The sequence below is a fragment of the Galeopterus variegatus genome, unplaced genomic scaffold, assembly GCF_000696425.1.
Source record: "Galeopterus variegatus unplaced genomic scaffold, G_variegatus-3.0.2 Scaffold825, whole genome shotgun sequence".
NCBI classification, from domain to species: Eukaryota; Metazoa; Chordata; class Mammalia; order Dermoptera; family Cynocephalidae; genus Galeopterus; species Galeopterus variegatus.
In genome coordinates this window covers 102,954-128,216 of record NW_007726936.1, presented here as the reverse complement: position 1 = coordinate 128,216, position 25,263 = coordinate 102,954, and the positions used below count along the sequence as shown (strand labels likewise).

The 25,263-nt window shown below is 34.8% G+C and overlaps 1 protein-coding gene across 1 annotated transcript in view; it reads right to left on the bottom strand.

Moving 5' to 3' along the window:
• The window catches only part of PPP1R3A (protein phosphatase 1, regulatory subunit 3A), a 39,841-nt gene extending 14,971 nt beyond the window's left edge, over positions 1–24,870 (bottom strand). The window contains exon 1 of the mRNA XM_008572711.1: positions 24,020–24,870. Coding sequence (XP_008570933.1) covers positions 24,020–24,807 — 788 coding nt within the window. The 5' untranslated portion in view covers positions 24,808–24,870. The remainder of the gene's footprint in view (positions 1–24,019) is intronic.
• Positions 24,871–25,263: the final 393 nt, after the last annotated feature.

Here is a 25,263-nt window from a genome sequence, read left to right as displayed (position 1 = left end):
GCCAATCAGCCACTACCTATCAACCCCTTTATTGCTCAGAATGGAATCAACTGGCTCTTCTCAGTTTTGATAGTAAATGACTTGCCTTCCAGTTTTAGAGCTCTATATTTATGTAACTAATTGGAGTATTCTATGAATTTACAAATTTTTAATTTATAAATTTCTCTTTTTTAAAAAAAAACATAATAACTGCTAATTTGAAATTGCAATAAAGTCAAAGATAAATTCTCAGTTAAATCTATGATCAGCTTTAGAAATTTAAATTTAATACACAGAAATCTTACCTGCGCAATTTGTGGGTTAGTCATAATATTATTTTTTATTACATATCATACAATGACTTATTTCCACATTATTTTATTTATGTCCAAGTAAAACTCTTCAAACACAAGTAGTTCAAAAACTTCATGGAAAAATAGAATTAAGACATAATATGAATCTTTCCATGAACTTTCTTATACTGGAACATTATCAATATCTACAATTGATTAAGATAAGTATATGTATTGAATAGTTACTATTATACAAGCTCATTTATTGCCTTTAAAATGTAACCATAAACCATGGCAAAAACCACAAGCCCCTTGAGTAAACTGTAATGAATTGCTCAAACATTCAAGTAACTAAGAACATATCACGACTTCAGTGACCAGATGGTTTTATTGAGTAATTTTACTGTTTTGCATAAAGCTGAATTACTACATTCCTGAAAATTTTCTGTGTTTCAATTTCTAAATTAGAACATTGCCCATTGCCTCTGTGCTTAAACTTACTTAGCCTTCATGGTGCAGGAACTTTCAATAGCAGGAAAAGAAGTAACTGAAAGACATAACCTTTTTGGCAAATTCTTTGGTAAGTTTCTTATTTCTAACACTTTGTTTCCTACCAAGGATTGCAGGTCTAAGTAAAAGCAGGTAGGTGCTTTTTTTTTCTAGCTCATTCCAAAGGAATCAGGGAGAAAAAGACTTCTTATATTTAATTCCGTGATTGAACCAAGCACTATGTGTAATTCTGTAAAGATGTGTACTTTCTAAAGAGGCTTTAAATTGTGAAAATCGAGTGCATAATTAAGTAGAATCTTGGAGGTCCAAGTGTGAACCAAAAAAATTGTAGGTTGCTTTGGAATGAGATGTAATTACAAGCAGAATTCATGAATTTTAAGTGGAAAAAGACTTATAGGTAAACCTGGCCCAAGGGACTCCTCTGCCACCACCTGCCAATTATATTCTATTGACAGAGAGAAATGTAAATGTTTTTAAGTGATGGATACTGGAAAAACTAAAGAATGTGCATCAGAGAGATACCAGGAAAAAAAAATTCTTAAACTTATTAGCCTAAACTCCTTATTTTACCTGAGTTCTTAAAGGAAGTAATTGTCACCCATGAAGCAGGTGGGTGACAAGAAACAAGTGATAGTCCAGCTGAGAATCTTGCTACCTCTTAAGTGCGACATTCTGATTCTCCACAATTCCCCCACAAAGTGATTGCTAACAGCTTTTTCCTGCCTCCATCTTGCAAAACTTATCAGAGTATAGCCGTGTGTAATTTTTCCTGAGGATACTAAATATTGGACATTATTTTCCTTGTAATGGTATTTATTTGTTTGTGTAGAAAGTCATTATCACAGAGTCATGGATCCTGAGCCAGTTAATTGCAGTTAAAGAAAATGTGTTTAGGGCCGGCCTGGTGGCGCACTGGATAGTGCACAGCTTGGGAAGCGCGGCGGCGCTCCCGCCCGAGGGTTCGGATCCCACATACAGACCGGTTCCCGCTCGCTGGCTGAGCGAGGCGCGGGAGCAACACCGAGGGTTGCGGTCCCGTTGCCGTCCCGGTCCGGTGCGGGGGCGACACTGAGGGTTGCGATCCGTTGCCGGACACGGAAAAAGACAAAAAAAAAAAAAAAAAAAAAAAAAAAGAAAAAGAAAATGTGTTTAAACACGTTTTCTCTGTGTACTCTACAGTAACCATCACCTAAGTTATTTGGTTTGTTAAATATTGAGCTCGGACATCCAAGCTCTGCAGCGTTTGTGTTACATATTGTTTTGAAAACCATTTTAAGAAAAGGTAATTAAAATTTTAAATTGATACCTTCATTGTATGTTTGGACAGGTTCAGACAGGAAGTGAATACAAAGGGGCATGAGACTTCCAGATTTTGAAATCAAATTATTCAGAAGTGACACCTCTCAGGAGAGAGATCTCTTGCCCAAATGAGAGTGGCAGGTGCGAGGCCAGAGCAGCAAACGCCACCACTCACCTGAGCGTTTGAGGTCTCTGCTGTTCCTCGAACTGGTGATGTTCTCATGTGGTTGTTTTGTTATTTTTTATAGGGAACAAAGTATCAAACTAATTCAACTTCTGTCCCATTCCTGGCTCTTGAAAAAGAATTACAAACATGTATCAATACTTTTCCCCCATCTCTGGAGAGTAAATCAGTTGAAATGGTGTATAATCCAATAAAAGTACTGGAAGGGCAATTCTTCAGTATTTCTTATAGTAGAAAATAGCTCTTCTGTTTTTAAAGACATCACAGGATATATTAAATATAATAATTTGGCTTACAAAAGTTAAAACATGCCAAAGCAAGTTAGTTAGAAATGTTAAGATACTTGATCCCTTGCTGGGATTGTTTTTATTTAAACGTTAAATTTAAAAGTTATGAAGTCACTTTTTAGATCCTGAGCATAATTCTGGATTGCTCTACGATTAGATATACAGCTAGCATTCCTCCATAGTTTTAATTTTTTTATACTATCAGTTACTGAGTTTTACTAGTTTTAACAAGTGTTTAGTAGCCTCTATAATGTGAAATCTGTTGGAATTTATTTCCATTCTCAAGCAATTCATTTCACAAACAATTTCCTTCTACCTATGCTACTAATTTCATAAATTAATATATCAGGGAAAAAAGTAAATTGGGTTAGATGGTTTGTGTTAAAATTTGAATAAGAATCCTATTATCAAACTGTATTTTTATTTAACTGCATTTGAAAAGTTTTCTAGGCAGGCTCAGTAAGTCTCTTAAGCATTATTCCCAAATTTAATGCTTTTGTGAACTTCATACATTAAAATCATCTTAATGCACCTTTTTGTCAATTCTTCACAATGGTATTACAAAAGGGAGGGAGGAGAGGATACATTTAAAAAGCAAATGAAAAAGACTCAATGGAGCTTATTAGGCTACCTGTTGATGAGTGTGTAAAAGAGTCATTAATATGTGGATCATTGACATGATAGGCCATAATGACTCCTCCAGGGAGGTATCAGTGTATTGTGTCAAAGACTAGTTAGGGATTCATTAATGTGAAGACTCGTGACTGTTTAATATGCAAATTATTAATGCAAAGCACTGAAGCACACCTCGCAAATGTCCACATTTTGTGTTACACGTTTTCTTTTTTCAACCCCTCACCCACACCTTTTGTGAGTTATTTTCTTTCTTCCATCCTCTGTCACAGATTTCTTCACAAAAGATTCTATACTCATGTGAAATCTACCACTTCACATTCAAAGACCTCCTCCGCTTCAGCCCATGTTTCTTTAGTTAGAGGCAGGTTTATACACACAAACCACTTGAACCATTTTGACTAAATCAGTCAAAATTTAGGTCAAAATCTGATTTTGTATTTTTTTCCAATGTCAAATTGGTTTTTGGCTAATGATAGAGACAAGGGAAGAAAGCACTTGTTTTTTAAAAATGAAGCTCTGAAACGTGAATGATACAACTAGCAACTGAATAATTCTTACTGAAGGTGGGTGGGGAAAGAGTAGTGCAGTAAAAAAACAAACAGAGAGCAGAGAAAGGCCCAAGGGAGAGAACACCAGAAGAAAAGTACAATTAAACCAAGTAAGAGTAATTATTTATACGAATGTAACACATTAAATAGGGACATGGACATAAACCACTCAGTGCCTGACATACAACAAACAATCAATAAATATCATTTATTATTACTACATTGGCATTTTGCATGTGTTCAGAAAGATATAGTTAATACCCACATTCACTACTGAAACAATATGAAAAATATCATGAAGTGAAAGTAGTTTAATCTTTCAACTAACATACTATGAAGAAGGGGATCAAAATTCTATTTGTGCAACAGAATTAGCTACAGAATCCATGGAAAGGTATTCAAGCATATTTGAAGTTTATCCACTTACCATGTTATGGAAAATATGCTATAGAATAACTTTTCATCTGGGACTTTATATACTGCCTATATTCATTTTCTTGTCACTTTATTACTCTAGTGTAGTCTAAACTATAATACAATCTTACATTACCATTTCTTACTAAATTTTGGGAGAAATAGACACTTAGTTTTTAACTTGTAATCTCCATGTACCCTAAAATCTGCAGTGGATCTACAGAAGTCTATATCTATTTATCATAAAATATTCATATATCTATATAAAATCATTAATATAAGTTTTAAATTAGCTTTAAAGTTCTCACTACCTTGAAGAGATCCAACATAAATTTTATTGTAACTCCTTATATTTTTATTAAATTTATATTTTTATTCATATATTTTATTAAAATTCTTTAAATAGGAGGCAATATTATTTTTAACCTAAATAATATTTATTAATATAATTATTACAAGCAGCTGATTACACTTCAAATGCTGGCTAACGTTAATTTCAATACTTAATGCTAGAAGGCATCCAACAGTTATAGGTCCTATCCAGGTTCTAAACTGAAAAGGATACAAGTAGATTTAGAGACGATACACCTGAACATGTAGATTCAAGGAAAGAAGGCTGACTGGTTTAGGAAGCTTACAGTGCAGACATCGTCTCATTTTCTCTGGAGCCTACCACTGGAGGGGATGAAGGAGTTTGAGCAGAGCTCATAAGTGCCAAGAAAGGTTGGCCAGTTGAAGTTTTGGGGGTCCCTGATTAAATAGAGCAAAGTTCATTACCAGCAAGTCCTGAGAAGATGAAGTGAGAAGGCTCACTAAGACAGACTATGGTTGAAGATTAGTATAAGAGCAATATGGTGCTTAAGGAAGGGCAAATTGGGAACCAGATACAAACGGTAAGCAGGGAGCAGGTGGCTGAGGAAGTTGGGCCACATACTGGGATTACTAAAGAAGTCAGGAACAATAGCCAAAGTCTGCTGAGATGAAGTTATGTTGACAAAGATTAGGATCTCTGCCACACTTTTGAGAAGGCAGTATAAGACTTTGTAGGTAACACTCTGAAGAACACTGCTATCAAGTGAGTTTAAAAGGACTCAGTCCTTCTATTGGACATGATGCTAATTCAAAATAATGTTAGACAAAATTCAACATGTATTCATTCAACAAATATTTTATATGTGCTGGGCATTAGGCTAGAATTTAAACCACTAGCACAAGGCCAAGATTGAACAAATTCCACATTTATAAAGTTTACAATCTAATGAAGGATAAAAATAAAGCAGCACTTTAACATCACTATTGTATGTTTCATGATTGGGGTAGCATGGAGTCCTGCAGAAGAAAATCATAAGAGCACTAACCTAATCTCAGGGAAGGGGGGTGGGCAAGAGAGGCTTCCTAGAGTAGGAAACATTTTGTCTGAGACCTGGAGGCTTAGAATGATTACTCAGATGAAGATGAGGAGGTAGAAGAATGTTCCAGGCAGATGGACTACCATGGGGCATGGTAGTGAGAGAGACACGCATGTCCTTTGAAAAGAACGAAAAGATGAGGACAGGTGGATCTTAATGACAAAGATAATGACAAAGATTCTCTCCTTGTCCTCAACCTTGGTCTACAAAATCTACAGACTCAACACGAATGATTTTGGTCACCAGTCTCCACATTAAAAGAGTTAAATACCAACATAGTTTCTAACTGCTCAAGGGCACATCTCTAGTATGACCCAAGTTCCCCTTAAAGCGCCCACCTGAGAAAGCTTGAGGTGGAAAAAAGACGTAGTTTGTTCTAGCCACGACCATTTCTCAGAGCATCTACTGAATGAGATGTATATGTATCCTCTACAATTCAAGAGTGTCTTTTGCAAGAACCTGAAAGCCATTTCTTTAAAATATAATCATCTGGAAGGAGAGATCCTCTGTCTCCCAGTCTCTGTGGAAGGATAGAATTCTAACTCCGATAATTGCCAGCTAACAGACACAGCTAGCCTAACCAGCATTCATACAGACCAACTCTTCATAATTTTTTACTTTCCTGACCTACTAAGCTCCCTCTTGACCCCCTCACTACTCCCTCATTCTCTCTTTAAAATGCCCAGTCACCCCTATACAAATCCAAGTTGAGTTCACTTCACACTGGACCCTCTTCCTTTTTGCAATAGTGTATTACTGATTGGGCCAGCCCGGTGGCGCACTGCACTAGTGTGCCGCTTGGGAGTGCGGCGGGGTAGCCCAGGCTCGTATAACTTCGTATAATGTATGCTATACGAAGTTATTACGCCCGCCGAGGGTTCGGATCCTACATACAGACTGGTTCCCGCTCACTGGCTGAGCGAGGTGCAGGTGCGACACTGAGTGTTGCGACCCCGTTGCCGGTCCCGGTCCGGTACGGGCGCGACACTGAGGGTTGCGATCCGTTGCCAGAAACGAAAAAAGACAAAAAGGAAAAAAAAATAGTGTATTACTGATTAAGATCTGTTCTTACCGCTGTAACTAGTGCCTTCGAATAGAAAAAATGAATACTTTCTAAGAGTTTATTTCATCCTAAACAGAAATTAACTTTTTCATGCTGTGTAATGTGCCCTTTTCTCTAAGTCATAACAGAAACAAAAGATCTTTAATAAATACTTTATAAGGATTATCCTTTGTATCTCAATGTCCCACCGTCCTTAATGTTGCTATTAATTCTTAAAAGTCTCTCGTACCACATTTTCAAAAGTGTTATTTTGTTTGAATTAACTAATTTTCCTTTGTTTAAATAATATTATTATTTTGATGGATACTATGACTAATCAAACTATTTTCAGTATATTTCAAATTATAACTGAGAACACCTGTATTTATGATCTTTGTTTATACTATTCTCAGTCCTTGGGCACATCAGAATCATCTACAGAGCTTTTAAAAATTACCTGTGTCTGGGACCTGCCAAGACCAACTAAATTAGAATCTTTGTAGTGAGGCCTGAGTCTGGGTACCTTATTTTTCACTTTTCTATGTACAACCTAGTTTGAGAAGCACTAGTTGACACTACTATTTTGTACCAACTTTTACTATATGAATGTATAGTTAATGTAAAATTAAGTCTTTCAGTAAAAATATTCTGCTATTAAGGTTTACAGTGGGGGTGAGGGAAAGAGAAAACATAATCAGACAGGCCAGCATTAGTGTAAATTGCATATGGATTGTATTTATGCTACTGTTAGGTCTATAAAACAATTAATTTTTATTCATCACAAACATTACCTATCCATCCTTCAGTGAATTTAAATTTACTTTTTTTTTTAACTGAAAGGGAAGTTAGATGTTGTTTTTGGTATGAGACATTCATCATTTTTATGTTAACAACTACTGCTTATTATGAACGTGATTATATTTATGAAGATTTAGACCTGGGCTAACAAAATGTTTTTCATTTGTTGTACCATGTGGCAAATTGCCCACGAAATTACTGTTCATGCAAGCACCCATAAAGTGTATTGCCAAGGACACTAGTGGGTTAGATTGCATAAAAGAAACAATTAGAGTCTTGAGGTGAAAACAATAGAGATGAGGTGGCAGTTACTGAAAAAGGCAGAACATGCAATATAATGGTTTAAATGCAAGTTTCTGGATAATGCTGATAGTTTAGTGTGTTTGGAGTTTATCATGTGTAAGTATATTTTGTATAAAAATACAATAACTACATACATTCCAGTCTGTTCATCTTTTCTAATAAGGTATATACATGAAGGCACTTGCAAGATCACACTTGCTGTCTTTCAGAATTATCACTTTTCAATGGTTTCCTTGTGAAATGTGTATGGGGCTGATTTCATAGAAAATATTTTCTTCCCACAATTACAATTTACATAAACTTATCCAATATGTACAATAGTAATAGTCTATATTCAAGATAATTGAAACATTTTGAAAACAAAAATGATGATAGCTACAATGATTTAGTGATTTTTAAAAATAAACCAAATGTGAAATTTCTTCTTTGATTAGATTAACTATAATGCAACTCTCCCTTCACTGAAACAGAATTAGGAATTGGGTCCTTCAGCAGAAAAAATGAATCTAAAGAATAGAATTTGGGGATCTGGACAACCAGAAGGCAGCCAAAGAAAAGAGTTTGGTGTCAAAGACAAACCGCCAATTGTTAAATGTGTTCATTTCTGCCTTTGCTGCACTCCTTCAGCCTCAGAGATTCTGTGGGAAGTGACTGATCCTCTGGGAAACAAGCCCAATAGCCTATAAGAAACCTAAGGGGCAACAGAATCCACTGAAAACAGAAGGGGAAGCGTCATCACTTGTACATTCTTTTTCCAAACATGGACACCATCCTCATTCTAAAATAGACCCTCCAACTCTACAAACGGGCCCCAAACAGTGTGCACCATATATTGATGAGTAAATGTTTGTAGCCCAACACATGTGCATTGCATAATTTCACTTTTATTTAAAAAAATGGAAAGAGTGTATACATTTGTATTAAATCAGGAAAAAAGCTGGAAGTTTATATTCCAAATTAATTTCAAATGAAACTGGATGGGTTAAGGTAGAAACATCATAAAGAAAAGTATAAGATAAAAGGTGAATTTTGCTTTTCTCTTTTTTTTAGTATTCTTAAAATTAAAAAAAAATAAACATGAGAAAAAAAAAAAACAAAAAACTAACCTTCGCTGCCACAGACCTTTGTGACTGAATTATCTTCCCAACTAAGCAAACTGGACCTGGGTTAGCTGTGAGTGGTATGGGACAATGTAACAGGACATAGCAGAAAGATCATAGGCAGTAGTGTCAAAAATACTCTTTTTAAGTCCCCTCAAAATCCACCTATGGATTCTGTGACCTCAGGAAAGCATGTAAATCTTCTTACTCCTCTTTCTGCAGTTGACACATGGAGATAATAACATCAGCCAGTTCACTACACCACAGGGTTGATAAAAAGAACAAATGAGATCATAAACACAAAGGCCCTTTCTGAAAACTAAGAACATCACCAAGACAGGGATTTTTTAATCTATTACAACTGAAGTAGTTTTGTAGATGCAATTTGGTCATAACTTTTAGAGAATCCCAAGCATATCGTATAACTATAACTCGGTCCCTAATTTTAATCATCTTTGGTGCATTCTTATCTTTTTCTGACCTCTTAATATTGGAATCTCTCACCTCTTCTTTATGTATACTCATGGTGATACCTTCCAGTCTTATGTTTTTATATACCATTTACAGGCTGACAACTCTTAAATTTGTATCTCTAGTCCAGAACTCTTTCTTTCTCAAACTCCAGATTTGCATATCTAACTACCCATCCTACCTCTCCACTTGGATATTTAAAAACATATCAAATTGAACATATGCAACACGGAGCTCATGATCTCCCCCTACTCAACTCCCTCTTCAGTCTTCCTCATGTCATCCTATGGACAACCTCTTCTTCCAGGAGCTCAGCAACAACCTTAGAGTCATCCTTGACTAGTGTCTTTCTCTCAAAACCCATATCCAACCCTTTGGGATATTTTCTTGGCTTTGCCTTCTATATGGAATCACTCCATTTCTTACTTCTTACTACCTCCACTGCATCCACCCTGGTCTAACTTGGCTTTGCCTTCTATATGGAATCACTCCATTTCTTACTTCTTACTACCTCCACTGCTTCCACCCTGGTCTAAGTCATGTCATCTGTTGCCTGGATTACTGAATAGCCCCCAAACAGTTCTCTCTTTTTCTGCCTTGCTCTCCCTTTATAATCTATTCCCCTACAGCAGCCTGCATCAGCCTTTTTTTCAATGAAATTTACATCATCACTCTTATGTCTAACATTCTTCAGTGGCCCCCTTTATTTACCTTCAGAGTGCAAGCTGAAGATTTATAATGGACTATAATGCTGTCTATGATTGGCTCCTTGCAATTTCCCTGACCACATTTACTATGCTCAGCTTCACTCAGTCTGCTTCAGCCCCACTGGCTTCCTTGCTTCTCCTAAAACACTGCTGTTCTCTCCTTCCTTAGAGTATTTGGACCGGCTTGTTCCTTCTGCATGGAGTTCCTGCCCCTATATATCTTCATGGCGATTCTCTTCAAGTCTCTGATCAATTTTCACATTCTCAGTGAAATACATTCTTCACTTAATGAAGTGAAGGAAGAATACTCCTTCTACTTATGCTTCTTTGCATTTTATTTTCTCAATTGCTTCTAACATATTCTACCATAACTTACTTATTTTTTATGTATATTATTTACTACTCATTTCCCCTTCAGTAGAATGTAAGCTACATGAGGACAGGGATTGTAATGTTTGCTGATGTATCCCCAGTGTTTAGTATGGTTTTTGACACATAGTATGTGTTCAACCAAAGTCTGTTAAATAAATAAAGATCCTCTATTCATTTCTTCTAGTCACAATTTCTTTTAGCATTCTATCAATGCACAGGTTGAAGAGCATAGTAAGAGTTTTGCTGCTAATATTTTCATAATTTGTTTACATGTTAACCAAAATCCACAGCCTCTCAATCTTAAGGTCATTGGTAATATAGAAGAAACCATACTAGAATAATTTACATGTACCCATCTAAAAGCATAAAGATTGAGATTGGACTAATCCTTTTCACTAAGTTAAAATGTATTCCTTAAGTATTGCAGGAAGAGTCTGGATCCAAACTCATTACAAGAAATCTTCCCTAAGCATGACCAGAGTGGTAAGATGAATCACCCATAAAATAGGTAGAGAAATATCTAAAAATCTATGCCACAATACATACCTGCTCATTTATGTTTAAAAATTACTTATAGCTGAATTCAATAATACTGATAATGAGAAAGGATAAAAACTATGTTTGAAATGTACCAACATATAGAAACAGTGAGCAAATAATGGTTTATAAACACGAGAGAGATTATTTAATTCATGACATGCCCCAAACACAACCATAAATATTATGGTGTTCATAAATGCCATAATTCATATAATATAATTTTTTTTAATCACAGGAGAAAAAAATTGGTAAAATCATATTCAGCATTTACAATTACACTAAATTTCCCTTTTTACAGTTAGCAATCTGGGTCAAACTTTTCTTTCCACTCTAATTTATCCTGCATACTCCTTCTGGATTAATATAATTATTTAACCAAATTATAATTCAAATAATACTTAGCCTTTCAGCATGGGGACTAAAGTACAAAATCCTCAGTCTAGCGAGACTGTATAATTATTTTCAACCTTGCTTTTCAAAATTGACTCTCAAAATTTCTTCCATTTCGGGCAGTCTGATCAACTAAAAAAAAACCTTTAACTTATCATTTTTGTTGCCATCTCCACAAGTATTTTTTTTACTCTACATAAATGTTCTCCTGCTCCTTCTAAACCTAACCAAATCTTACAGATTGAAAGTCAAGTTCAATTCCCTTGTGGTGCTGTTCCTAAACAGGGCAGCCTGCACGCAGTATAATCATTTTTCTAATGCCTATTGCTCTATATCTCTTATAAACTCCTCTGGGTATGTCTCACTCCATTTGCCACATACTGTGTCAATAGCTAACTTTTAATGTATACAAATTTTATCCCTTAACTGAATCTGTGCTTGAAAATAGACACTACCTAGATGAGTTCTATGAAAAATAAGGAAATTTCTAATCTGATAAAAAAACAAGCTAATTTATTAACATAGTAAAATATTATAAAACTGAAGTTGTTAAGAGGCCACAGTTCATCATACATGAGATGAGAGCCCTACCTCGTTTTGTAGCCAAGTTCTAACAAATATTAAAACTTTGGTATCCTCAGATATGAAATTAAACAAATGAGAGGAAATTGGACCAAAATTACCATATGTGGTCAAGAAATTCACCAAGAATTCAAGAAATACAGAGAAAAAAAGATCCATATAATCATGACTTCAAACTATACTACAAAGCTATAGTAACCCAAACAGCATGGTACTGGCATAAAAAGACACTTGGACTGATGGAACAGAAGAGAAACCCAGAAATCAACCCACATACTTATATCCAACTGATCTTCAACAAAGATCATATATTGAGAACACATATTGAGGAAAGGACAGCCTCTTCAGTATATGGTGCTGGGAAAACAGTATATCCATATATAGAAAAATGAAACTAAACCCAGACATCTCACCATATACCAAAATCAACTCAAAAAGGATTAAAGATTTAAGTATAAGACCTGAAACTGTAAAACTTCTAGAAGAAATCATAGGGGAAACACTTCTGGATGTAGGACTGGGCAAAGACTTTGTGAATAAGACCCCAAAAGCACAGGCAACAAAAGAAAAGATGAACAAATAGGATTATATAAAACTAAAAAAGCTTCTACACAGCAAAGGAAACAATGAACAGAGTGAAAAGACAAGCTACAGAATGGGAGAAAACATTTGCAAACTATACCTCCAACAGGGGATTAATATCCAGAATATACAAGGAACTCAAACAACTTTAAAAGAAAAGACAAATAATCCAATTTTAAAAATGGGCAAGGAGCTGAATAGACATTTCTTCAAAAGAAGACATACAAATGGCCAATAGGATATGGAAAAAATGCCAACATCTCTAAATATCAGGGAAATGCCAATCAAAACCATGCAGAGATATCATCTCACCCCAGTTAGACTGTCCATTAATAAAAAGACTGAGAATAACAAATGCTGACAAGAATGCAGGGAAAGTGGAACTCTTTTATACTGTTGGTGGGACTGTAAATTAGTACAGCTATTATGGAAAACAGTATGTAGGTTCCTCAAACAACTGCAGATAGAACTGCCATATGATCCATCAATCCCACTACTGGGTATATGTCCAAAGTAATGGAAATCATCATGTCAAAGGGATATCTGCATTCCCATGTTCATGACAGCTCTATTTACAATAGACAAAATATGGAACCAACCTAAATGTCCATTGACAGATGACTGTATAAGGAAAATGTGGTATATAGACACAATGGAATAGTACTAAGCCATAAAAAGAATGAAATTCACAGCAACGTGGATGAGCTTGGAGAAAATTATGTTAAGTGAAATAAGCCAGGTACAGAATGAGAAATACCACATGTCATCACTCATAAGTGGGAGCTAAGAAAGAAAGAATGAGAGAGGGAGGGAGGGGGCGGGGAGGAGAGAGAGAGAGAGAGAGAGAGAGAATCCACAAAAATATGTGAACTTACAGAAAGAGAACAGATCTGTGATTACTAGAGGTAGAAAATGGAGGGGGGGTTTAAGAAGAAATTGGGTAATGGACACAAACAATAATGATGATTTGTAACAATAAGCATGCTAACAGTACTGATTTGATCATCACATATTGTACACAAATACTGATAGTCAACTCTGCACCCCATAAATACATATAATCAATTATGTTTCAATTAAAAAATAAATAAATAAAAAATCATGCCAACATAATTTTGAAAGGGGTTTCATAAAATTAATTTCCTTGAGGTTAGAATTTGCCACAGACAAGTATATTCTATTGTACTAAAAAGAGTGTCTTCACATGTTGCTCAGTCAGCAGCTAATCCTTCCTCAGAAAATTTTTAATTCAATTTCACAAGTAACATTTTGAGCAGGAACCCATTGCATTTGTATATTAAAAGTTATGGGAAAACAACAAAATGTACATGATAAAACTTTAGTTTTTGGCTAATTTTATTGAAACAATTATTCCTGAGAAAGTGAAAAATAAAATAGTTGCAAATGCCATGCATTGCCTACCTCCAAACACATTTATACTTTGAGTGGAGACTTCAAGCTTTGTACAATAAAGTTTTGTTGGGTTTTAGGAAAAGTATAGTAAAGTTCTTAGTGAAAACAGTGAGAGACTAGTTAAGGGTAGTGATATAAGAGTTAATTGATATATCATTATAGATGGGATACATTATTATTTTTGCCATATAAAATATATGATTATTTAGACTTTATGTTAATTTCCTAAAATACATATTTGTTTCCAATTCTTATTGTCATAAAATTATAATTTTAAAATAAGTTTCAAAAGCAGTATATATTTGGTGATAATAATACAATTCCATTTGAGTTTGTTAATATTTCCACAAAACATTTTAAATGTATGTTATATTCTGCAAAATCAGTAATAGTCTACAAACTAGAAAGTTATCATTGCTTAAATTTTCAAAAGAAAAGTTTTTGCCTATAAGAATCAATGCAACTGAACTCCTTTGTTTTACAATTTTAAAACATTTGTTTATGCAAATATGGGAATTCTTCCTATAACTTCAGTAAATCTAAAATTACACCAAACTTTAAAAAATTTAAACAGAGTGTAGCAGATAAATCCACACTACATTATTATAGGTCTTAAGTTTAAAATTTTAGATGCATTGCATTGCTATCCTTTAAGTGTTTCTTTTCTTCTTTTCTTTCTTTCTTTTGGTTTCACATAGGGAAAAACTAAGACTGCATCTCGAGATACAGGTGAAAGTGGTATACAACTTAGTAGGGTATCTAGGTACAAAGGAGGAATTCAGTGGTGGTAGAAGATCTTGACAGGCAAATGGCCCAGTCAAGGGAAGTCATTCAGGTAAGGAAAAGCAAATGAGACATCATCTGTCCCAGGGTCCATGGATGTCACATCAATGAGGACCACATGAAGCATCAGCATCAGCACTAACTTGAGCTCTAATCCTAGTCCTGGCCATGGCAAGAAGAAAAAGTGAATGAATTGGTTCTGATTAGCAGACATACAATCCATGCCTTTAGTCTTTTATTATTCAGCCTGCTGGCTTTTTCTGGTCTGGTCCCACTTGTATGCATTATGGTATAAAGGAAGCCAAAGACCGACAAACGAATATCTCTTTTATTTGAGATGTTAGAATTACTTGACATTACGGAAAAGTAAAATGGTAATGAATCAATGAATCAGCTCTTTGGAAGACAAAAGAAAGAAGAAAAGATTGAAAAATTTGAGTATTCAACCAACTAAATTTAGACTATCTACAAGATGTTACAATAGTTAATGTGTTCAAGTCTATATTTAATTTTGAGTCAATTTAAACAATAAATATGTAGTTAATAAAGGGACAAAATTCCCTTTTATCTGTTGTTTCTATAGTATGTAAATATACTCTGTATATTCTATTCTATTCTTAATTTTTAAAATAATTTTTATTTTTGATCAAATAAACGATCACTGCATACACGGCTATAGAATATAATATGGGTGTCGAATGAATAAGAGTTGGCAATAGAGAAATCTATTATGATCTTGAAGTTTTTTATTTGCATTACAGGAATGATTACTATGATATTAAAAAACATATAGAATAAAGGAATGGGAACTAGAGGTAAGGGTTCTATAACTTTTATTTGGAGCATTATGCTAATAATTTGCTACCTGAGTATCCAGATGGAGTTGTACATGAGGCTTCTGATTTTTAAAGATCATGAAAACAATAAAAGCATTAATCATTAAAACTATAATAAACATAACTTATTATATATAATAAAAGTAATTTATTATATAAGTATTTAGAAAGTACTTTTGGATTTTACCAGACCCTAGAGTTATCAATGAGAAAACCAATTGCCTTTAAGAAATATTTTTTCCAAGCTTTTTGTGTGCAAAATCCTGTGTTAGTTACTGTGGGGAATACTACTTAGACTAATGTATTATTTCTGACCTCAAGGAACTCGCAATCCAGTTGGGAAGGAAGGCACACATACAAAAGCTTTTTAAAAGTGCAAAAAAAGAGGCAGGGAGCAACATTTGACTATGTACCAGATAAATGATGTAGGCATTAAATGTTAAGCTTAGAGGAAGAAAGGATCTGAATAAATTGGAGACATCGTGAGAAAGTTTCAAGTAAGAGGGAAAATTGAGCTGGGCCTCAGTGAAAGGTAAAATTAGGCAGTCCCTTCTACAGTATGATTCAATGAAGATTGTTCAGAAATCACATGCTATATTAACATTGGAAATGATCTTTATAACTATATTTGCACTAAACACAATAATCTTATAGCCATACTTAAGATCATATGTGAAGAATATAATCTTTTTTCTCTGTTCCTTGCTGTGATTTTTAAAATCTGTCCAATTTTTCCTTTGGTAAGTACTTTAAAAACTTAAGCTGTATCACATAATTAGAAAAAGAATCGACTATTCAGTATGATTTGCAAATATCAATTTGGAAGGAGATATTTTAATCTTTTTCACCACTGCAAATTTCAAAAATGCTAACTAAGTAAAATTCAAATCCACGACTGCACATAGGACAATCATTATCTTACGATGTTAGGATTCCATTAATAGTTGTGACTTGAATAGCACTAATGTAAAACATGACGGGCAGTTTTCAGAGTAACTTGTTGGGGAGGGAATATACAATTTCTAAGACAAGTTTGTTTAATGTACAATTGGTCTCTGTCACCAAACAATGCAGTATAACAGTACAATTTAGCAATTTATTTCTATTTATCATAAAATCTTTAAAGAACAGGATAGCATGATTAAGTCTTCAAAACCAGTTATTATTTATCTAAAAGATAATAACACAACCATGTCTGTTAATCGAGTAAAGCTATTTGGGCAGTAGCATAGAAACCTGAAAAGATCTGAGAGAGATGTTTGAGGAGCTATTTCTTGTTTATATAGTAGTGGAGTAAAGAGAATGCCTTAAAACAGAACAATAACCAAAATGTAATGGTACATAATATATTTTTTAGAGGAAAATAATTATATAAAACTTCAATTTCATCTTCTACTCATAGGTATAAAGGGAAGGGATAATTAGGTGAATTGTTTGCAGCCATTACAGTTATTTAGTCCAAAATTACCAAATAATTATCTTACCAAGAACAAGGGTTCAGATCCCTGTACTGGCAAGCTGCAAAAAAAAAAAAAAAAAAAAAAAAAAGTCTCCAACTTACAAACGGGTGATGTTCCAAAAATCTTTTGCAACCCAGAGTTGCTAGAATTTGAAAAATAATTTTTCCCCATAGAAGCAATACCGTAAATATTTTGGGTACTTCCCTGATTAGTGCCCCAAAGATCCGTTGCCGGACACGGAAAAAGAAAAAAAAAAAAAAAAAAAAAAAAAAAGTCTCCAACTTACAAACGGGTGATGTTCCAAAAATCTTTTGCAACCCAGAGTTGCTAGAATTTGAAAAATAATTTTTCCCCATAGAAGCAATACCGTAAATATTTTGGGTACTTCCCTGATTAGTGCCCCAAAGATTACAAAACCCACAACATGATTAATTTTGAAACTCTGCATTAGTCTGGGTCCAGGCAGCAGAAATGATAATGAGGGAAAAAGCATTCCTCCATGAATCTTGGGCATATGATTAGCCATACACAAGATTGTAAAATGTGGAATTTATCATCAATGCCACTGACACTACCATCCTGAGTATCTACAAAGTGTCAGCAACAAGAATAGATGCTTATATACGTTAGCTAATGTATTCCTCACAGCAACTGTGCCACAGAGTAATTACAATTCCTATTTTACACCTGAATAAAATGAATACAAAATATAATTTCTCCAATTTTAAACAGTAATTAGTTAGAATTAAAACCACAATTTGCTCCATTCCATTATTAAAGTCCAAATCTATTGTTTCCATTATGCCCCATCGTCACCCCCCAATACGCAGACATACTCCAGACCCCAAGAGTCATCATGCTTCTGTGGAGCCCTTACCACAACTCTGTACTCAGATCTGCATTGCACCCTATAGTGCTCTCTGCTCTAAGAGTATCCACTTCCATAGTCTTGATTCAAACTCAAAGTGCCTCTGTGCAACTATCCTCAGTGTGTATAAGGTAGGGAAGCCCCAGACACCCTAGAAGTGTTTACACTCAAGGGGCAGAGGGTGTATATATAAATATGTGTGTGTGTGTGTGTGTGTATCTGTGTGTGTGTATATATCTGTGTGTGTATATCTGTGTGTGTGTTTGTGCATACACATATAAACACATACACATATATACTTATGTATAAATTTTATGCAATATTACAATGTGAGGTATCAGAGTATAGAGGATCTTTTAAGTCTGACAGGGCACTGGGCAATCAGGCCCACCTTAGGTGTTTGCCCTGAGCTTGCTTCCCCTATGTTATTCCTGTTGGGGGGTCGGGATAAAATCTTGGAACAGGGACAAGAGTCACAGCTAGCAGAAATGGATGAAGGTGAAAAACTAACTTGGCCCCCTTCACCGTGGTGCCATCATTTTTTTGCCTGTGGCACTTTTGGCTCAGACTTCTTAAGCCATGCTCCACTTTTACAGGCTGCAGATGGGTTTCAGGTGCAGAAGTCAGGCTCACAGAGATCCCAGAGGATCCATTTGAGGTATGGCATCTATAGTGACTCCTTTCAGCTAGAGCTTCAGAGAAACTCTAAATGATGAGACCCTCTTGTTCCTTCTTTCAGAAAAGTTTTAAAACTACTCTAGAGAAAGTCCAGACTTATGCGGGTATGGATTTCCACAAAACCAGGAAGCCACGAAGCCTTGGTGGATCTCCAAGATAACTCTAAGCTTGTTGGCTCCTTGCTGTCAACCAGCTGGCAGTTTCCAGACCCCTTCCTGATGGGCCTGGTGCAGCTGTGTTTTATATTTCCATATGGCTTTGCCAAAGGTCCCTCCCCTTAAACAGATCCAGCTTCCACAATTAGTGTGGACTCAAAACAAGTTAGTTATGGAATACATTAGATCCCAAAGGCCTTGTGGCACTGTTTACACCTCTTTGGACTATTTCCAGGACCCCAGATTGTACTGTATGTGTGAATTAAGGAAGTCTCACAATCCAGTGGCTCTGACTGGAACACGCCACATGGACATATCTTATGCCCCATTTCCTAATGCTTTTCTTGGCCTCCTCTTAATGATTTTACCACCATGAAAGATAAACTCTATGTATACTTCATGCTTTAGAAAGGATTTATCCTTTTTCCATTCCTGAATGTGCCTGGTTCTATTCCTCGAGAACAAAAATTGAGGACTAATCAATTTTCTCCTTTGGCCTTAACGTCATTTAGGGCTTTATTTGCATTCACCTAGCCAAGTTATAAATACCATCAAACACCTATATCATGCTAGTTCTTTACTTAATATAATAAATCGGTTTCACTTAATAAAATACAAAACCAGATGAAGTCAACCTGTGTACCCAACAGTTGGGAACATGTAAGGGCACATCAAAAAGTTTGTAGAAAAATAGAATTTAAAGGTAATACAAATTTTTCCATGAATTCTTGAAGCACTCTCATATATTTAGCAGACAGTGGGGGAAAAAATGAGGTGCTGAGGCCAATCTCCAGCCAGTACTCAATGTCAGTTAGATCACATATTCTAAAACCTAAAACGTAAACAGCTCTAATGTCGTTTTATCTTTGGCTCTCATTGTATACCCAGAGAATCTGAATTTGATTTTAGCATTTTCTCTCTCCTACTCTCCTCTCTTTGCCCAATGAGACCTTTCCCCTTGGGGCCTGTCCTTGTCTTCACAAGCCCACGTCTCCAACTAGTTCTCAGTTGGATACTGCTGCCTAACATCAGGCCCTTAAGAAATATTTGTTGCGTGAGTTTTGGAACAGAACAAGGACACCTGTGATGTTTGGAGAAATAACGTAAGTCCAAGAATCAGGAAATTAGTTAGCTGAACAAGGTTTGACCATGATAATGACAAGTAAGATAATTAGCTTTTGATGACTACCTCACAGTTGCTCAACATGCTACTAGAAGCTTTAGAAATATAATCTCGATTTACTTTAATTTAATCATCATAATATCAGGCATCATGACCCCAATTTGACAGATTAATAAACTGAGGCTCTGAGGAGTAAAGTAATATGTCCACAGCCACAGAGCTATTAAGCATAGATTTTACTGTGATTAATATGCATGTCTTTTCAATGCCAGAATTAATACCTTTTTTTACCCCTTCCAATCTGGTCCTTCATTATTACTTTTTTTCATCTATTAAATGTGCAAATTTTAACAGTCACTAAGTTCTCTTCTACCTTTAAGATGTTCAAGATATAAGGTGGTACATATTTTAAGAAAAATTACAGTTTTGCTTGTTGATTGAAATACTGCAAGAGACAAAGAAATGGCTCTCCAAAGCTGAAAATTTAGGAGCCCTGAGAGGAAAGAGAAGAGGGAGTTTGGGGCACCTTGAACCTTACAAGAGATTTTTAGATACGCCTAAAGCTAGAGTTCATGTTGTGTTTTTACAGCAGTTAAAATTTACTGATAACTTATTATATGCAAGACACTATGACAAAAGTTTACATGTATTACCTCATGGAAATTTCAAACAACCCTATGAGATAAATCTGTTATTATTCTCAATTAATAGATGTGAAAACCAAGCTTAACCTTCCCAAATTCACTCAGTTAGTATGTGGTGGATCTTGGACTCAAACACATTTAACTCTGTTTAACTCTAAAGCCCATAATTTTAACTTTGAGGTTATACTGTTTCTGCATGCTGTGTTTAGCTTAATTAGCTATGTACATTTAATGCAATTTTTATCAATATTTTTTTGTCATTGATTTTTAAGTAAAGCCCATGGAAAGTTAGTCAGAAATCTGCTTTGTTTGTCTGCTAGCACATGCCACAGAGCTGCATATGTGGTGACACTTAACAAGTGTCTCATGATGAATGCCTCTCAGTACAATTAAATATCTTGAGGTCACTCTCAGTCACATGCCTATGAATTTCAAACTCTGTTCTCCTCTCCTTCTAGATATTGCTTTCTGTCTAAAGTAGATAGACTAACAAGCATCAAAAGAAAATCTCCTCACCAACGTAGAGATTTGCAAACTCTGACCTGAGAAAATCTCTACAGAGAAAACATAATGCCTGGTGGGTGATTGACATAACAGAAATCCTACCTCACTAAATGTGTTTCCACAGTTTGTTCTGTACTTATTAGAAGGGATTATTTACACTTTCAGAAGATGCAATCTCAGGGACCCTGATAGCAAATTAATTTTGGTATTAAGAGGAATTGAAGTTAGACATCACTCTACACTAGGACAGCCTAATTTTCATTTTAACTCTGACTTATGTTACACAGTATTATTAATCTATTTGCATATATACAACAAAAATTCGTATACATTTATGTTTTTATCTTCTGAAAGAAATAACCTCCAAATTAAGCTACATAGGAAGTGAGGAAAGGCTCAAAAAGATTCATTTAGATTCTGTAACTATTTAGAGGGAGGAGGAGATTTTAGAAGGTATAATTTTCTGATCAAATAAGTATTAGTTCATTTTTATTTTAGCCAAATACACATTTTCTAAAATACTAATAAGGTGTGCTATTTTTCTTCAACCAAATTTTTCACAATAAAATCCAACTGCAATATTCATTTAGAAATTTGATAATGCTCTCGTGTGAGTTTTAGGAATATTTGAAACCCCATTGCATATAAATTATATCATGGAAAAGCTGTATAAATATTCTATTATGGCACATGCTGTTCTAAGGATCTGTCAGGATTTCCTTTATACACTCCATTTTGAGTGGTATATAAATCAGATGTAAAAATTCATGTTGGACTGAAACTCAGCACAAAAAGCCTCCTCCAGAGGCAAATGCTTTTTTCAAAATGTGGTTTGAATTATGTTGGTCATTTTTAAGTTCTAGAAGTGCAGAAAATGTATTTGTGGTTTTGAAGGAGAGAGGTTTTTTCCATTTTTATAACTCATTAGGAAACTTTACAGGCCTTTAGACCATTTTGTGGTTTAGTTCTTCTCAGGTTTTTCCCCAAAGCAATATCAAAACTTGCATAGTGTCCGCTATGAATCCAGTGATTACTGTTCTGAATACAAATGTGTGTGTGTGTCGATATATATAGTTATACATATCTTCAAACTGGAAGAAGTTCCAGTATTATCAGGACTGAGGTAGAAGATGAGGCTATCAGCTGCCCATTCTTTGTTCATGGTATCAAGTCGAGTTTGGTCTACGAAAGAATCCTCTACCTAAACCATATTTCAGCATGTATTGCTTGTAATTTTATTTTATTTTATTTTTTATTTATTTATTTATTTTTAAAGATGACCGGTAAGGGGATCTTAACCCTTGACTTGGTGTTGTCAGCACCACGCTCAGCCAGTGAGCGAACCGGCCATCCCTATATGGGATCCGAACCCGGGGCCTTGGTGTTATCAGCACCGCACTCTCCCGAGTGAGCCACGGGCCGGCCCATTGCTTGTAATTTTAAAGATGTTTCTTTAACTTGCTGAAAAAACTGCTAAGATAAACACTGCTTCTTTCATGAGCTCCTTGACAATAAGGCTGTATCTTTCCTAAATTCCGTTTTCTCTAACATTTAAAGCAAGTTGCAGCAAGCTTAATAATCAGTGATTCTGATATCATTTGTAAAGTATTTAACATGTGTATGTTTATGTTTTTAAATAAGTTTGTCAAATAGTGTTGAACTTATTTTGTCTGTGTAGCTAATATGCTACTGAGTAATTTCATAAACATCCAAATTATTATTTTAGTGTATGTAGGGATTGTGATTATATTATCTCTTTTAACAGCATCAGTTAAAATCCGAAAAAGTTTGTACTAAAAAGTTGGCATGACTCACAAAGTTGATTAAGCCAATCTTTCAAATAACTTTAAAGAAAGATGAAAATAGAAATATTTTATACATTTTAATTTCTTCCACCTATTTCTTCAACTACGTTAGTTCATTAATTCATGGAACAACACATTTAGTAGTTATTATTTATTGCTTTACACATTAAAGCATAAAGAGGTTAAAAATTTCCCAGTGGCATACCTTACATTTATTATGAAATTCTGCTTAGAGAATCAGAATCTGGACGTGTTGATTCTTAATACAATTCTCTTTTCATCGTATCACACTATTTCTGGTGCCAATATTAAAATCTTTGGTTTTAGGAACAGTTAGGGGACCACTCAGGATAATCAAATATTTGCCTGTGAAGAGTAGAGCAAGGTGGACTTTCTCATTGGGACCCTCTGAGGAGCAGAAGAGGTCTAACTCCTCCTGAATGTTTTATCTACTAACCTAGCATCATAGAAATTAGCAGACTCTGCACTACAGAGGGAGCTGAATGCTAGTATTTTTTTTCCTTTTTTCACATTAACAGGAGAGCAGGGTTAGTAATGAAGGGTCACATCTCAAACTTCTAATCTATATAGCTGGATGTCCTTATTTCTATTTGGGTCATTTTTATATTCTGCTCCATTTACTTTTACTAAATTATACCAATTTGTGTTCCAGAATGTTACATTTGGTTATAATTATAAAATTTTATGTGTAATTCATACATCACTTATATACTTAACGTTTTTCTGTTATTTTATCATTACAGTCACATCTCTTATGATATAACTTAACATGTATTAATCCAAACATCTATGTATGACTCAATCAGTCATTAAGTTTGGTACAGCTTTTGGGGGAAGTCTACAAATTTCTGGCCACTGGGTACATATTGAAATACAGTTTTACATCAACCAAAAATGTTTCAAAGCAGAGCATAAACATTTTAAAACCACTGAAAATAAACACATGTTAAATACCAAAATAAATAGTTCTTATATGTGAAGAATCTAGATTTCAGGGGTTGAACTGAGGCAATTTATAACTCGTTAATTAGGTAGTATACCTATTGCACCCACCCCATCTATGGGAAAAATACCTATATGTTTTCTCACATTTTGAGAAGGAATAACACAATGCTGTTATTTGAATAGCACCGACCTTGTTAAATCCTGGCAGCATTGTTTTTTACATAAAAAGCAGTATATTTTCAAATAGGATGGCTACTTCTTAAAACACATGAAATAAAGAATGACATAGAAAAAACTTTAAGACTATGAATACTAAAGAATGTAAGATATATCCTCACCTTGATTTTACCTTTAAGCAGCCTTTTTTAATTTGTTTATTAGGAGCTTCTTCTCGTGGTTTTACAGGCTCTTGCTCTTGCTCTTTCTTTTGACAAACCAATGCATAATTTGTGCCATTATTATTTGACCAAAATGTACCAACAGAAGTTTCATAACGTATACAAAACTCAACTTTACTACCATCTTTTTGATAAGGAGGAACCAGTGAAATCTTAAAGGAGAACTGGTCAGTTTCACCATCACATGAATTAGGAACATATTCTGCTAAAATGTCATAATGTGTCTGCCAGTCATCTAAAGACATTCTCACATATACTAACTTCTCAAAAGAAATATTCAAAACTCGAATAATACCCTTCATAGTTGTACAGCCAGGAAGATACTCAGTTGACTCCAGTATTGCTTTCTGTACTTGAAGTTTTTGCATAAGATCTTCTTTCGAAGGCAAGTCAAAGAGTGGAGATAAAACATATTCTTCTGTACGGAAAATGTTCTTAGTTAAGTCAAAATTGGTTGAAACACCCGGTAATTCCCAGGAATCAAATTCCTTAACAGACACAAGATTGAATCCAAAGGAGTCAGCAAATGAAACTCTTCTCGTACCTGAAGATGGGATGTCCAGGTACATGTCTTCAGAAGAATCAGAACCTCGTCTACTCGGTTGAGGGGAGAAACTAGGTTTGAAGGTAGCTTTAACTTCTTCATCTTCACAAAGAGAATAAGATAAATTAGGAACTTCTAAAAAATTATCTTTGCTGATCTGACTAGGTACTTCAGAAGGCTCCATTGGGCTCTCTGATATCAAATGAGAGAGAATTGTACAACTAGTAGAGGCTGATATTTGAGATACGTAGGCTTAAAATAAGTATAACGTTACAGTTGACATTGCAGAAAGGAGTCAGCTCTATAAATAGACCCGATGGCGTGTAAACTATGCTAGCCTGCTTCCAAAGGCCTTTAATATGATAGCATTCATGCAACTCTCGCCAGTGTGTTTCAGATTTAAGTCTTAGTTTTTAATGTTGTATTTGTTTATAAGCTGAGTTCCAAAGAGACATTTTAATACCATTTTTGCTGTGCTAGAAATTCTGGAACTTTAACCTAGAAATATTATTTTAACCAGTTGATATTAAAAATTAAAACTTGGAACTTTTTTTAAAAAAGAAAATAAAAGTAATATCATAATACTGAATATGTAGTTTGAGCTAAATCAATCCACAGAGCAGGCAGGTCAGTCAGAGGA